A 12,782-nucleotide genomic window follows, 5' to 3' on the forward strand; every position below is an offset into this window, starting at 1 on the left:
ATCTCCCCTCCATCCACGCTCCTCAGCCCGGTGCATCGCCGTCACTTGGTCCCGTCAGTTGGGAAACACAAGGGATCCCACTGCAGGACAGACGTCTGCTTTCTGCAAAGCCATCCTGAAATCACTGCAGGAGCTCAAGCATGAGGATTTGTTAAAAAAGGGCCATCAGGGCTACTGGGAAAGACTTTTGAGCAAAAAGTCTTGAGTATTTTTTGCTCTTTCTCCCGTCTCATCCCCGACAGGGGATCCTATGTGTCACCTTGTATGTTGGGTCCATGTCCTGACACCGATTCAAGCCCAGTTGGGAAAGGCAGAGGAGAATACAAATAGACAGGCTGTCAGTGCAGGAAGGACCAAAGAAGAAAACCTGGGTGAATCAGGGGAAAAGCTCTTGAGCTGTTCTGCAAGGACACATTTATGGGTTGCTGGAGATCCCCGAACCACCGTGGTCCTACCGTGCTCCTCTCAGAGTCCCCTGCTGAGAAACACAAAACACTGAATCCCAGTAAAACTTGGTGCTTTGCTTGGAAGTAGAGGTTGATGTTTTTTTCACTCCTTCTGGGCCGCAGGTTCCCTCCATGTCTCTGATCCCCACCCAGCTCTCTCCCAGCTCCAGCTCTCTTTCAAGGTGTCCCTTCGCTCTAGAAATCTGCAATGCAGATGTCTCCACCCCAGCCGGTTTTCCAGGCTCTGTAGACGCTTTTAGGGTGGGACTCATTCACCCAACCGTAGGCACCTAATTTTGAGATGAAAGGAGCTGTGCCCTAGGCTCTGCCGACGGTGCGGAGCCGCTCTCTGCCGAAGAGCAAAGCAGCCCAGCTCAGACAGAGGTGTCTCATTAGATGCCAACATTCACTCGGTTGCACCCACCTCTTGTGTCTGGCAAGACAGATTGTCTCCCAACCTGCTGTTCACCCCAGGCCATGCTTCCCTGGAGAGCGGTTGCAGGGCATTTCCTTCCAGTCCTGCTTTTCCGGGAGTGAGCGACTCCCCTGCAGCTCTTCCTGATGGGAATAGTTTGCTGGAAATGAGACTCACTTCTCCAAACCTGGCTAAGTGATTGCAGCTGGGAGACTTATCTCCGTTGGTAGCCCTTCAGCTGGGTCACAGTGACCCTGTCTCTAAAACTCCCAGTTACTGCCATGCAAAAAATATATATATTTAGCCATGGAGCTTAACAAAGCAGCAGTGGGTTAGAAATTGTTTAGAAACGTTTCCCTGCGAGCTCAGAGCCAGAACGGTGCTTCTTGAGGGCATGTAGTAATGGGTGGCTATAGGCACATACGTGGCAGGGGTCCCAAGGACCCCAACTTGTGCCCCGTTACGGGCATTGAGTTGCAGCACCTACAAGGTTCTGGTTGCACATTTCCCTCCCTGTTTTCTTATGCTTTTCCCATCTGTGGCTCCATGAAGCTTCAAGAGCTCCTCACCCTCCTGGCAACCTGAATGTCTTTTGCCTCCAGCGCTTTCCTGGGAGGGCTGATGGTTTTGCCTAGTGCTCAGCCCTAAAAGGAAAGGGACAAAAGCAGCGAGGTGACAGCCCTCAACAGCTCCCCAGAATAAAAAGCTGGAAGATTGACAAGGCAGAAACATGATGCTCCCAGCAGATCAGGCCAAGGGTGTCACCACCTCCTGCCCAGGAGACATGGCACAAAGAGCTGACTTGCAGGCTCAACGCATCCGTGCCACAGTTTTACCCAGGACTGGGAAGGAACAGGAAGAGAAAGATCCAGCCCCATCAAAGGGATAAAAACAACAGGTTTTTTTAGTTTGCTTCGGAAGAAATTCAGGCAGATATTAAGTTTTCTGAAGGAAGAGGGAGAAGGTCTCCGAGGAAGGACAGCTACCCTGGAGTGCAGAAAACTGGAGGATCTGGTAGGTGTCAGCCTCCCTGACCTGTCAGTCCCTGGGCAGTAATACACCAACTTTAGGGTCATTTCTTTAGATCCTTTTTGGTTGCTTTGCACCACTGCTGTGCTGGCGAGTGCAAGAATAGCATGGCTTTCTGCCCAAGTTCATGCAAGTGTGCTTACGGCTTTTATCAGCATCTTTCCTCCCAAACCTGTGTTGCTTTTTTTGCACCAGGTTTGATTTTTTTTTTTTCCCCGCCACCCAGATTTCTCCAGGAATTCGAGAAAAGTTAGTAGGGATTTGGGTTCATGGGTGGTCTCTGCCTGTGGGAAATACCTTTCCATGATTTTCTCCTGGTATTTCCCACCCCACTGCTCAATTTGCATCTTCAAAGGGGATGATAGAAACCGAGCCCTGGCAGACTGCTCAGATTTTAGGCACGCTGCAGGTCCCAGGAAGACATGAGTTCTTCTTGCTTTCACAGCTGGAAGACCTGAAAAATGAGATTGAGAAGAGGCAGGCAAAAAATGCCACCAAACTCTTGGAGGAGATTTCCCAGCTGGACACCCTGACGCAAGGGCAAGAAGAGAAGAATCAGCAATTGGTGAGTGAATTCATCCAGTTTACAGCTTTTCAAGGGAAAATTGTAGGGAGGGTCCTCCCCACCGGGTAGCTACTGGCTTAATTAGTTGGGCTATCCTAGTTCCAGTTTGCTCCTATTCCCTCTGTAGGTCTGAAAACCCCAATGAGGAGAGGGAGATTTGCAGCCTGGAAAGATGGGGGGAAAAAAAAAAAAAAAAAAAAAAGGGAATGAAATCAATGTCTGTGGGAGGGAATAGCGAGGGCTGGTGGTTCCCTCCAGGATGAGGAGCTGAGCACGATAGCGTAGGGAGCAAGAGTATCACCAGCCTTCATCCCATCGTGGCGGTACCTGAGAAAGGGGAGCAGAGCAGGGCAGCCCAGAGCATCAGGTAGATCCGTGGGCAGGGCTGAAGGCGAGCTGGGAATGCAGCCCATGGGGTGAATCAGCAGGGTCCGTGGCCACGCTCCTCCAAGACATCTTGCAAGAGGACTAAATACCCCAGGTCTGAGCTTAAACAGAGCCCCTGGGCCATGGGCAGGGTCTCAGGTGGGGCTGATCAGGGCCATTAATGTCTATTAGTGCTGCTGGGGGCCCTGGTAACCCATAATGGTCTAATGGGATTATGGAGCAGACAGAGCCAGTGTCTCAGAGGTGTCTAGTGAAAGGATGAGAGGCAACTAGCACAGGTTGCAGCAAGAGAAAGTTTTTCTAAATTGGGGGAAAAAATGTTTTCCTTGTGAGCGTGGTGTCTCCCTGGTTGAGGGTCCCTCTGGATGTGGGCATCTCCATCCCTGCACATATTCGGACCTTGCCTGGACACAGCCCTGAGCAGAGGGTTGGAGCAGAGACCCAAGAGGTCCATCCCCAGCTAAACAATTCAGCATTGCTGTGATTTAAGGAGAAAAGCTCACGCTGACCTTCGTTTTCTCTTCTTTCCCTAGGATGTGAAAAGCACCGTCAGCAGGTACGTGGCATCTCTGAAAGGCTTTCATGAGCTTTTCAAAGAGCAATGACCACGGAGGAGAAAACTCATCGGTGGCTGCTGAACACACCTCAGCTTCAGGGAAATTGCAAGAGTCTGGAAGGGTATTTTGGGCACCACCGCTACATCCTTGTCTCTTCTCTTGATCATTTCTGGGGATGTGCTAATCAAAGGAGCTTTAATCTCAAAATGACCTCCACATCGGCAAAGGCTGGCTTTAATTTCACTGCAAAGTCTCGGCTCTTTTCTCTAGCCCAGTCCTCTCAAGCTGGACCTTTCTCACGGTCTACATAAAAAATAAAATTAAAAAAGAGATTAATCCAACAGGGAAACTTGGCCTTTACTTTCCTTGAGGTTTGGGTTGCCAAGGGCGGGAGATTAAAAAACCCCAACATTCTAGCAATACCGTCACCTCATTTCTGATGGCATCAGCTTTCCTGAAATGATGACAATCCCTCTGAAAAGTGTGGTTTGGGTTTTTTTTTTCCCCTCAGGTGTGGGAAAGTGACTTTCCAGCTGCCAGTGGATGTTTCTCCGGAGTCAGAAGAGAGAGTGTGTAATTTCTCATGGAGGAACAGTGCTCTGAAGGAAACTCTGAAGAAGCTACAAGGTACTGAGAAGGGCTTGAGGAGGAGGAAAAAAAAATAGGCTAGCCATAATTTCGGGAGAGCTGGAAGGGCCGAGCTGCCCTTAGCTCATTCTGGATATACTTTGGGAACAAAAATACTGCAGAGAGAAACCCTGAGATGGAGGAGAGGAAGAGCAAAGGGCTTTTCCTGGTCAGAAGAAATGACAATTTGATACCCACTTAATGCCTCATTCTCTTAATTATACGTGTTTTGCCCTAATTCCTGAAAGATGCTCATGGATGAAGGATGGGCTGCTCTCTGGCTCGGCTCCCCCTCCAGCCTAGCCTTTCCCAAAATGGGCTTCTGCTGAGAGTGAGAACGCAAGAGCAGCCATACCTGTTAGATGAAGGTGCACCTAGCCCAAAGTGGCCAAAAATAGACGCTGAAGGAAGAATACGAAAATTAGGGCAACCCAACAAGTTTTCTCAGCCCTGCAGCTGGAGCTTCGGCGTAAGGCTGGAGGAAAACCCACTCCAGGGCAGAGCCCTTGCCTTGAAACTTAACTATTTCCATGAAACAAATACAGAAACAGATTGTCCCAATTTATAGCCCCGTCTTCAGGTTTTAGCTCTTTTTTTTTTTTTTTTTTTTTTTTTTTCCAACCACATGCTCAGCCGAACCAGTCTGGTCTTGTCCTGTGGTTGACGCTTGCCGTAGGAGATGACCTGCCTGAGCCTTTGCTGGTTTACGTCCCACGTATCACTTTCCTTCATTTTATTTCTCCCCTCAGCATTTGTTTTTGACCCAACGTAGCCTTAAAATCTGCAGGGATTTCTGCATGAGTCTGTTGCCATTACTGTGCACCTTTTCATTTTGGTTTTGTTTTTTTGGTTAAAAACAGCTTTTCTGCTTCATGTACAGCTCCCTTCCCCTTCTTGGGGATGCTTTTGCCCCTTGGATGCCAACCTGGGTCCTGCTAGCCCCCTCCAAGCCCCCCGCATCCCTGGGATGCTCAGCCTTGCTTCTGACAGCCCTGTCCCCCATCCCACAGCCATCGTGACCCTGGACCCCAACACGGCTCACCCCGACCTCATCCTCTCCGAGGACCGTAAGAGCGTGAGACGTGGGGAAGGACGACGGGACCTGCCTGATAACCCAGAGAGATTTGACTACTGGCCCTTTGTGCTGGGATGCCAGGGCTTTGCAGCAGGCCGGCATTGCTGGGAGGTGGAGGTGGGGGACGGGGGGGATTGGGCTGTGGGGGTGGCCCGTGAGTCCATCCGTCGGAAGGGGCATCTCAGCCTCTGCCCCCAAGGAGGGATCTGGGGGGTGGAGAAGTGGGGGGGACAAGTTCGGGCGCTCACCACCCGCAAGGTGACCCTCCTACCCCTCCGTTGGGTGCCCCGGCGGGTCAGCATCCACCTGGACTACGCCGGAGGGACGGTGGCATTCTTTGACGCGGATGAGGGGGGGCTCATGTTCATTTTTTCCCATGCCTCCTTCACCGGGGAGCGGGTCCGCCCATGGCTCTGGGTGGTGGGGGCCAGGTCCCAGCTCAGGCTGTGTCCTTGAGACATGGAAAGTGGTGTCCCCCCCTCCACTTTCTACAGCCTCAGGGGACAATCACATATCCCCCACGCTACCCTTGGGACCACAGGGAACAGAAGAAATGGGGACTTTGGCTTTTGTGTTTCCTTCTTCCCCACGAAACTGGGGGCTTGATGTGCAGGGAGAATAGATAAGCCCGAGGCAAAGAGAGGGGACCCTGGGGCATAGAAATGGGAAATATCAGGAAAAGGGGAAAAATTCAGAGTGACAGTAGTAGAAAGGTTTGTCTGATTAAGTATAGATGTCCCCATCTGAGCTGGTCACCTCCAAACCAAGGCATCCAAACTTCACCTCCTTTTTCCCCCTCAACCTCCCCATGGGTGCAATTGCCCTAAACCAGACAGTTTCTCCCTTATAAAGGATCCTTATAAAGACACCTGCACTGCGAGTTTCTGATGTCAGGCGGTATTTATCCCAGCCTTCAGTGCTGCAATGTGGAGTCTTACCAATGCGGTATCTTTGCTGAGGGAAAGTTCACACATGGCAAAGCTCCTGAGCCTCAACCGTTTCCTCTTCTCCAAAAATTCATATTTGAAATGTCCATGACGTAGATCATAATAATAATAAAAAAATACACAATTTTCTCCTCAGCGTCTTTCCCTCTGGTTGGGACTGCCAGCAGACAGGAGAACAGCATGGCACAGGGCTTCCAGGGATGTCCCTAGGTCACCTGCATGGGGCTTGTGGACCTTTCCAGGTGCAGGCACAGCCAACTCACAGGCTTTGTGCAGATACCAGCAATGGGATTTAGTTAACCACAAGTCCAGCTCCCCTCCTTGAACCTGACATCCAGAAGCAGCAAATAACCAGACAGAGAAGAACATTACAGCATGTAAATCTTTTTACTCATCTAAAACCATAAGAGCAGAGAAGCAGTCATGCTGGTGCGGGATGCCCAGATGGTGCAGCAGATGTGGCTCCATTTGCCAGCCAGTGATGCCCCAGGTTGGGGGATGACCATCTGGGACACTGACCCACAGAAATGCTCAACCCTTTGGCATCACTTAGGATGGAAAGAGAGGCCAGAAAGGCCAACTAGGACTTCAGTAGACAGAAGTCCTCCAAAGTGCTGGAAAGAGGGATGGTGGGAACATAAAAGTTGTGTTTGGGTAAGAATGGAGAGCTTCAGGGACACAATGTCATCTGAGACCCTTCGCTCCACACCAGGAACCAGGGATGAATACTCTCCCCTTTAAATGAAGCTGCTGGGAAACTGAATATCAGGGCCCTCTTATCGGCATCAAAAAATGCCACCTGACCCTTTTCATAGTCCAGGGAGACCCGGACCCTTCTGGGGACCTGGATCTGATATAGTGGGATACGCTCAAGGGAGGTGAGAGCCCAAAACTGACCCTCACAGAGACCCATAGACCAGAGCTCCATCTCAGGGCTCACAGCAGTGTCTTCCCTCCTCTTCATGGACTCCCTGGCCACCCCCAAGGCCCAGGAGCCTTTGGGTGTCACCTCCACCTCCCAGCAGCATCTCCCCGAGGTGATGCCCTCGCAGCCCAGCACGCAGGGATCAGTGCCAAACCCCTCTGCAGATGGGTCCTGCTGGGCATCTTCCCACATCACGCTCCTCCCATCCGCTGACACAACAAGCTGGGGATGAGCCGTGGATGGATCCAGGGTCACCTTCACTGCAAGGGGCAGAGAGTAGAGCATCAAAGAAAACCAAACCATTTCCCATGGCCTTGGGTTCTGGCTCACTGCTGGGGCTGTGCGGGGAGGTCCTGCAGCACCATCCATCCCATTGCTTGGCATGCTCTGCCCTTGCTGCAGAGGCAGACGTTGGTTGCTTTCCCCATCCCACAGGACCCAGGCAAGCATCAGAAGAAGATTCCCAAGAGAGCAAGAGAAGAAGCCCCGAGGCAGACGAGTAGGAGACCCCTACCCTTTTTTTGTGCCCAAAATGCCAAACTAGGCATCTGCTCCCTGACATGAGGGGCAGACTCGGTCTTCATGCAGCTTAGCAGCTCCATTGAAAGAAATGGAACCCTCACCACAATGTGTTGATGGACTCATGACTCCTTATGGTGTTTTTGGCCCCCCCCCCGCCATTCATTGTTTTGTTCAGACGCAGCAGCATCTTCCCCAGGTGACCCTCCATCTCATGGCCCATCCCATGCTGGGCTCAGCCTTCCCTTTGTCCTTCCCACTCCCTCACCTCCAGGAGATGTGGACTTACTCTTTTCAGGCAGCTCAAACATCAGGATGTCTAAAGAGGGGAGAAGAGACATTATCTGATATAACATGCAGGTATCAGTGTGAACATGAAAACAGAGAGGTTCTGCCACGCTGAGATCACATACATAATTGCAAGAAAATATAATTTATACTCTAAGTAAATAAATAGAATTTATGCTGGCACGGGTATTGCTCCATCTCCCCACCCCAGCCCACGCTCAATACCTTGGAAGCTCCTCAGAGTCTCCTCTAGAGCAACATTTTTCTCCCTGAAGTGACTGATTTTCTTTTCCAGCTCTGGAAGAAGCAACGGGGGCTGCTGGACATTTTCCTTTTCAAACCTAGAGAGGGAGGACAGAACAAAGAGGCGAGGATGCATCTTCTCAGAGAGAGACCAAGGAACCTTTTGTGCACACCCATAGCTCAGAGGAACTGGTGCAGGCTTTAATAAACCTGCTGCGCATTCAATGATGGGTAACGACACCTTTGCTCAGAGCCACAGAGGCAAATATTTGACTTCTGGGGGAGGTTTTGTAAAGGCTTTCCTGTACCTGTCCTGTCAAACACAAGGTCCAACCTCCCTCCCCAGCCTGGGATGGAAGGAGATGCTCAGGAAGCCCCATACCTGCTCAAGGTGCCTCTGATGTCCTGGAAGGGAGAGAGGGAAGAGGAAACTCAGTGAATGGGTCTTGGTAGCGAAACATCTACTGAAACCTCAACAGCATGGATGTGGCTTTGGAGCTGAGTACAGCCTGGGTTCAGCAGCATCATGGGGCAATACCCAGAGCCAGAAAATAGCCTTCCATTCCCTTCTCCCTCACCTGCAGAAATTTGCTTGCTGGTTGCTGGCACTTCTCCTCCATCTCCTGGATCAAGGTATCCAGACAAGAGATCTCCTTTGTCAGGCTAGTGATGTTTTCTTCTTGCATTTTCTCAATGTCCCTCTCCAGGTCCCCCAGCTGAGCCAGCAGATGATGGGCATGGTCCTCCAGGAAAAGTCGCAACCCTTCGAACTTGGAGAAAACCCTTTGCCGCTCAGCTTCAGTCTTCTCCTGCAAGGAGGAGACACAAGAAGGAAAGAGTAGGGTGGAGAAGGATGCGGCAAAGTCCCGTGCGTGCCAATGACTGCACACCTGGAAAGAGTCAGTGTCTCGAGTATCCTATACCCTTTATACATATATATATATTGCTTTGCATTCAGCAACTGAGTCCCTAGCAGAGCTCCAGGCTCTACCTGTTATTTTTTTCCTACAAGGCAGAGGAAAGTCAGGCAGCGTTTGGTTTGCTACCTGGAGAGGGACCCCAGCCCCAAGGCAGCCCAGGACGATCACCCACATGGCATCGCATCTACAGCCAAAGGGAGATATCCAGACCCCCACATCCCTCCTCATAAAAACATTTACCAAGTACTCCCAGCTTCTCCTCATTTCAGCCTCTCGAAACCCCAGGAGTTTGTCTCTGTCTTCCTTCAGGGCTTGCAGATGAGCCTGGATTTGTCCCTGAGGGAAGAAAAAAAAATAAAGACCCCATGTCTCTGGAGATTGAAACAGCCCTAAAGAAATACTCTGGGGGGGACTGCGCTGTGGTCAGCTCCAGAACTTCTCCTTGTGTCCCTCTTGGTCCAGAAGGATCCTGAGCTTAAGACCTGGGGATGCTTTAAATGGAAATAAATGCCACATAGTGGAAAAAACTTTCTGCACCAGCTCTGGACTGCATTGGATCCTTTCTCTGAGCTGATTTAACTCACTGATGCAGCAGGAAAACATCCCTATTTTTATTGGACCATGCTCCTGCTGGTTTAGAGAACATCTTGGGATCAGCAGGTGTCCAGGGAGAACCAGAGCTGGACAAAGGCTTGAATTTTGCAGCGGGGAAGAGGGGATTAAGACCTCACCCCTTCGGCTACAGTGCACCAGGTTATCAGATGAGAACTGAGACAGCAGAAGCACTGGTGCGTGGTCTACACCATCATTTTGAAACGGGCCAGTTTGCTGTGGGAGAAGAGTAGAGGCAAACACCCAGAGGGGGACAACGTTTCTGCCCCCAGCCTACTGCCCTGGGTTGCAGAGAGATGTTTCACAGCCTGATGGTAATGTGCTGCAAGGGGAACATGGAGCCCTGATGGTGCTGGTCCAGCTCCTAGTGCAGATCTAGGTGGAAAAAAATCCCCTTTACCTTGTATTCCTGGACAGCATCCTGCACAGGAAGCATTGTGTGAGACCGGTGCGCTCGGGACTCCCGGCAGATCATGCAGATGAAGGCTTCATCGTCTTTGCAGAAGACCCTCAGAGGCTCCCGGTGCATCTTGCATCCTTCTTCCTCAACCATCTCCCCTCTGGCTGCCTGCAAACTCAACCGCTTGGCTATTTCGAGCACCCGCGCCAGTTCTCGGCTGGGCCGAAAGTTTCTCTCCGGTGCCGTCTCCCGGCACTGTGGGCAGGAGAAATTTGCTGTGGACCACTCCCAGCAGCGGGTGATGCATGCCCGGCAGAAGTTGTGACCGCAGTGGATGGAGACGGGGTCTCGGAAATACTCGAGGCAGATGGGGCAGGACGCTTCGCTGGGGAGCTCTGCGGTGGGGCTCGGCGCAGCCATGGGGCCCCGATGTGAGCTGCGAGACGTCGGCCGCTTTCATTTTCCTCCGAGCAAGGAAAAGGCGTTTCCCTTCCTGCCACCCCCAGGGTGGGCAGAGCCAGAGCTGAGTCGGGGTGGGAAGGCAGAGAGCAGCTGATGGCCAAAGTCCTCCTAGTTGCACCCCCCAGGGTGGTCCCCATACCCCAAATGGTTGGTACTTGCAGTCCGTACCAGTTCCTGGCACCCACAGCCTGGCAGGGAGCAAGGATGGGGAAAGGAGCCCTGCCAAGTCTGAGGGTGAGACCCACATCCTGGAAGGAGGCTGGGCACGGGGGCAGAGAGGATTTGGGGAGGGGTCTTGGCATGGAAAAGATGGGGAAGAGCATCCATGGAAAAGATGAGGCCAAAGGCGGCTTGGGAAGGAGGTTGCATATCACAAGAGGGGTGAAAGAGGAGGAATGAAGTGGGGGCTGAGGGGCACCCGCGTGGAGGGGGAGATGGGTCTGGGCCTCCTCTCGGCAGCAAATCGATGCTGCTGACACGTGTGGGGCCAGCATCGGTTCTGCCTCCGCAGCAAACAGAGCCCAAGGGGGGTGGGGGGGAAGCAGGAAAGGGAGGTGGGAAACGGGACCCCATCCCGCTCCCTCTGATCCTGGGAAATTTGCAGCCACCCCCCCCACCCGCCTCTGTGAAATCCTCCCTCCCACGTCAGGCATTAAACTGCTCCCATCTTCTGCATTGCAAATCAGGATCAATTCCCAAGTCCTGGCTTATTAGCCTGGTATTTCTCCAGGTACCGATAGATGCCAGCACCCCGGGGATCCCATTTCCAGCACAAAAGGGACTGGATGCCCCAGCCAAGAGCAACCTCATCCTCTTGCTCCCTGGTGGGAAGAGCAGCGCTTAGTCCTTACATCCCTCTGGGAAAGTCTTGTCTGCACCAGGGGGGCTTTGAACCTCTTTAGCATTTGAACCATCCCTTTGAGCTGACCCATTTGTAGCTTTGACCATCACCATCCTGTCCTCTCCACCGCCAGGCATCAACCAGGCTGAAAACAAAGGAATCGTTTCCCAACGGACCTATTTTTCAGCCCAAACAGTTCCCTCATGTGGCTGATGCCATGAAAGCGAGGTCTGCGGGAAAAGCCGCTCTTTCCCTGGTCTGTGTTTAGGTTTAAGCCTGAAACTGTGGGAAAAGGAGGCAGGAGCAAAAACACGCAAGGCAAAGAAAGTAGAAGACTGAGGCAGGGTGGCTTGTGCCTGAGGGTTAATTGTGGCTGTCCCCAGCCCCGTAGCTGTGCCTCGAAGCAATTAAGCAGAATCCCACAGAAAACCTTTGATTACGAATTTTCTTTTTCCTCTAGCACAGGCATTGAGCGAATGTCTTCCCGTCTTTCAAAACACAGCCTCCAGCTCCCTCTTGAGACCGCACTCACCAATAGCCCCTGTTAATTACACACAGCCAATTAAGGGCTCGCTTGGAGAGGGGTGTCATTATTTTTAACCTGTCTCATGCCCAACCCAGTTTACTGCATAGACAGCTATAAGGCAAGGCGTTAGTTGTAAAAAAAATGCACCAAACCCACCTTTAGGAGCTGAGCCATGCTACCCACAAAGTCAAATCAAACTCTTAGTGAGCTTTGCCTTAAAATTTAGGTTTGATATTGAGGGAGGCAGATACACTTAAGTACCTCATGGTTCCCTTCTCTATGACTTGCTGCTATTTAAGATCAAGCCCAGCATCATCTAGACGCAGCAAGTGATGCTTTGCCCACTTCTCAGTCTCTTCCTTAACGTACGCATCCCTCACCCAGATCTCCCCCACGCCAATGATGGGAATCAAACAACCCTGTATCTTCTCCATCCTGGGAGAGGCAGCACCAACCTTCTGCTGAATTTTCTCATGGCATAAAATTCCCTTACTGAGGGCACCAGGGTGATAAATCATGGAGGGATGGCTCAGCAGAGCCCACAACCACACATGGACACTCTTCCAAGGCAGCTTGCGGGACTGAGCTTAAATAGAGCCCCTGGGCCATGGCCAGGGGATGGGGGGGTCCCAGGTGGGGTTGCTTAGGGCTGTTAATGTTCATAAGTGCCCCCAGGGCTTGGCAAAATCGACTGACATTGCTGGGCTTGGAGATGCTTTTCCAGGCACGTCAAGCTCTGCTTCAAGCCCCAAAGAGGCACAGCAAAGAGCAAAGCCGCTGCAGGCGATTGCTGGGAGATTACTCTGATTATGCGACTCGTGTAGGTAATTGGGGAGGAAACGTGGGTTTTGGCGCTGGGGCAGAGGGGATGATGCTGCCAGCACCTGTGGGACAGCAGGAGGAAGACAAACAAGAGAGAAAACAATGTTCTAAACGCAAAAGCCAAAGTGAAGCAGTGCCTCAGGGGCATCCATCCCAACACCAGTCTCTCTGCACAT

General features: G+C 51.8%; 2 protein-coding genes across 2 annotated transcripts; one reads left to right on the forward strand and one right to left on the reverse strand.

The window, feature by feature from the left end:
- The first annotated feature begins 1,167 nt into the window (after window positions 1-1,167).
- LOC142421359 (E3 ubiquitin-protein ligase TRIM39-like) lies at window positions 1,168-5,557 on the forward strand. The gene is made up of 6 exons (XM_075526019.1): window positions 1,168-1,192; window positions 1,670-1,875; window positions 2,336-2,455; window positions 3,376-3,398; window positions 3,911-4,026; window positions 5,037-5,557. The coding sequence occupies exons 1-6, from the start codon at window positions 1,168-1,170 to the stop codon at window positions 5,555-5,557; spliced, it is 1,011 nt and encodes a 336-aa protein (XP_075382134.1).
- A 1,026-nt stretch (window positions 5,558-6,583) lies between these two features.
- On the reverse strand, window positions 6,584-10,375 carry LOC142421399 (zinc finger protein RFP-like). The gene is made up of 7 exons (XM_075526086.1): window positions 9,956-10,375; window positions 9,184-9,279; window positions 8,602-8,832; window positions 8,406-8,428; window positions 8,006-8,121; window positions 7,782-7,811; window positions 6,584-7,233 (listed from the first exon to the last, which is right to left on the reverse strand). The coding sequence occupies exons 1-7, from the start codon at window positions 10,373-10,375 to the stop codon at window positions 6,719-6,721; spliced, it is 1,431 nt and encodes a 476-aa protein (XP_075382201.1). The 3' UTR covers window positions 6,584-6,718.
- Between the last annotated feature and the right edge of the window lie 2,407 nt (window positions 10,376-12,782).

This window comes from Mycteria americana, chromosome 29 (genome assembly GCF_035582795.1).
Source record: "Mycteria americana isolate JAX WOST 10 ecotype Jacksonville Zoo and Gardens chromosome 29, USCA_MyAme_1.0, whole genome shotgun sequence".
Lineage (NCBI taxonomy): Eukaryota > Metazoa > Chordata > Aves > Ciconiiformes > Ciconiidae > Mycteria > Mycteria americana.

What these genes read in the sequence shown, in the direction of transcription:
- LOC142421399 (XM_075526086.1), bottom strand. Translation starts at nt 10,375, where the DNA reads ATGGCTGCGCCGAGCCCCACCGCAGAGCTCCCCAGCGAAGCGTCCTGC. An exon ending in ATGCTGTCCAGGAATACAAG is followed by an intron (nt 9,280 to 9,955) that starts GTAAAGGGGATT and finishes TTCTTCCCTCAG; the next exon opens with GGACAAATCCAGGCTCATCT. An exon ending in CAGCAAGCAAATTTCTGCAG is followed by an intron (nt 8,429 to 8,601) that starts GTGAGGGAGAAG and finishes TCTCCCTTCCAG; the next exon opens with GACATCAGAGGCACCTTGAG.
- LOC142421359 (XM_075526019.1), top strand. Translation starts at nt 1,168, where the DNA reads ATGGAGCTTAACAAAGCAGCAGTGG. An exon ending in AAGAGAAGAATCAGCAATTG is followed by an intron (nt 2,456 to 3,375) that starts GTGAGTGAATTC and finishes TTCTTTCCCTAG; the next exon opens with GATGTGAAAAGCACCGTCAG. An exon ending in GTGAAAAGCACCGTCAGCAG is followed by an intron (nt 3,399 to 3,910) that starts GTACGTGGCATC and finishes TTTTCCCCTCAG; the next exon opens with GTGTGGGAAAGTGACTTTCC.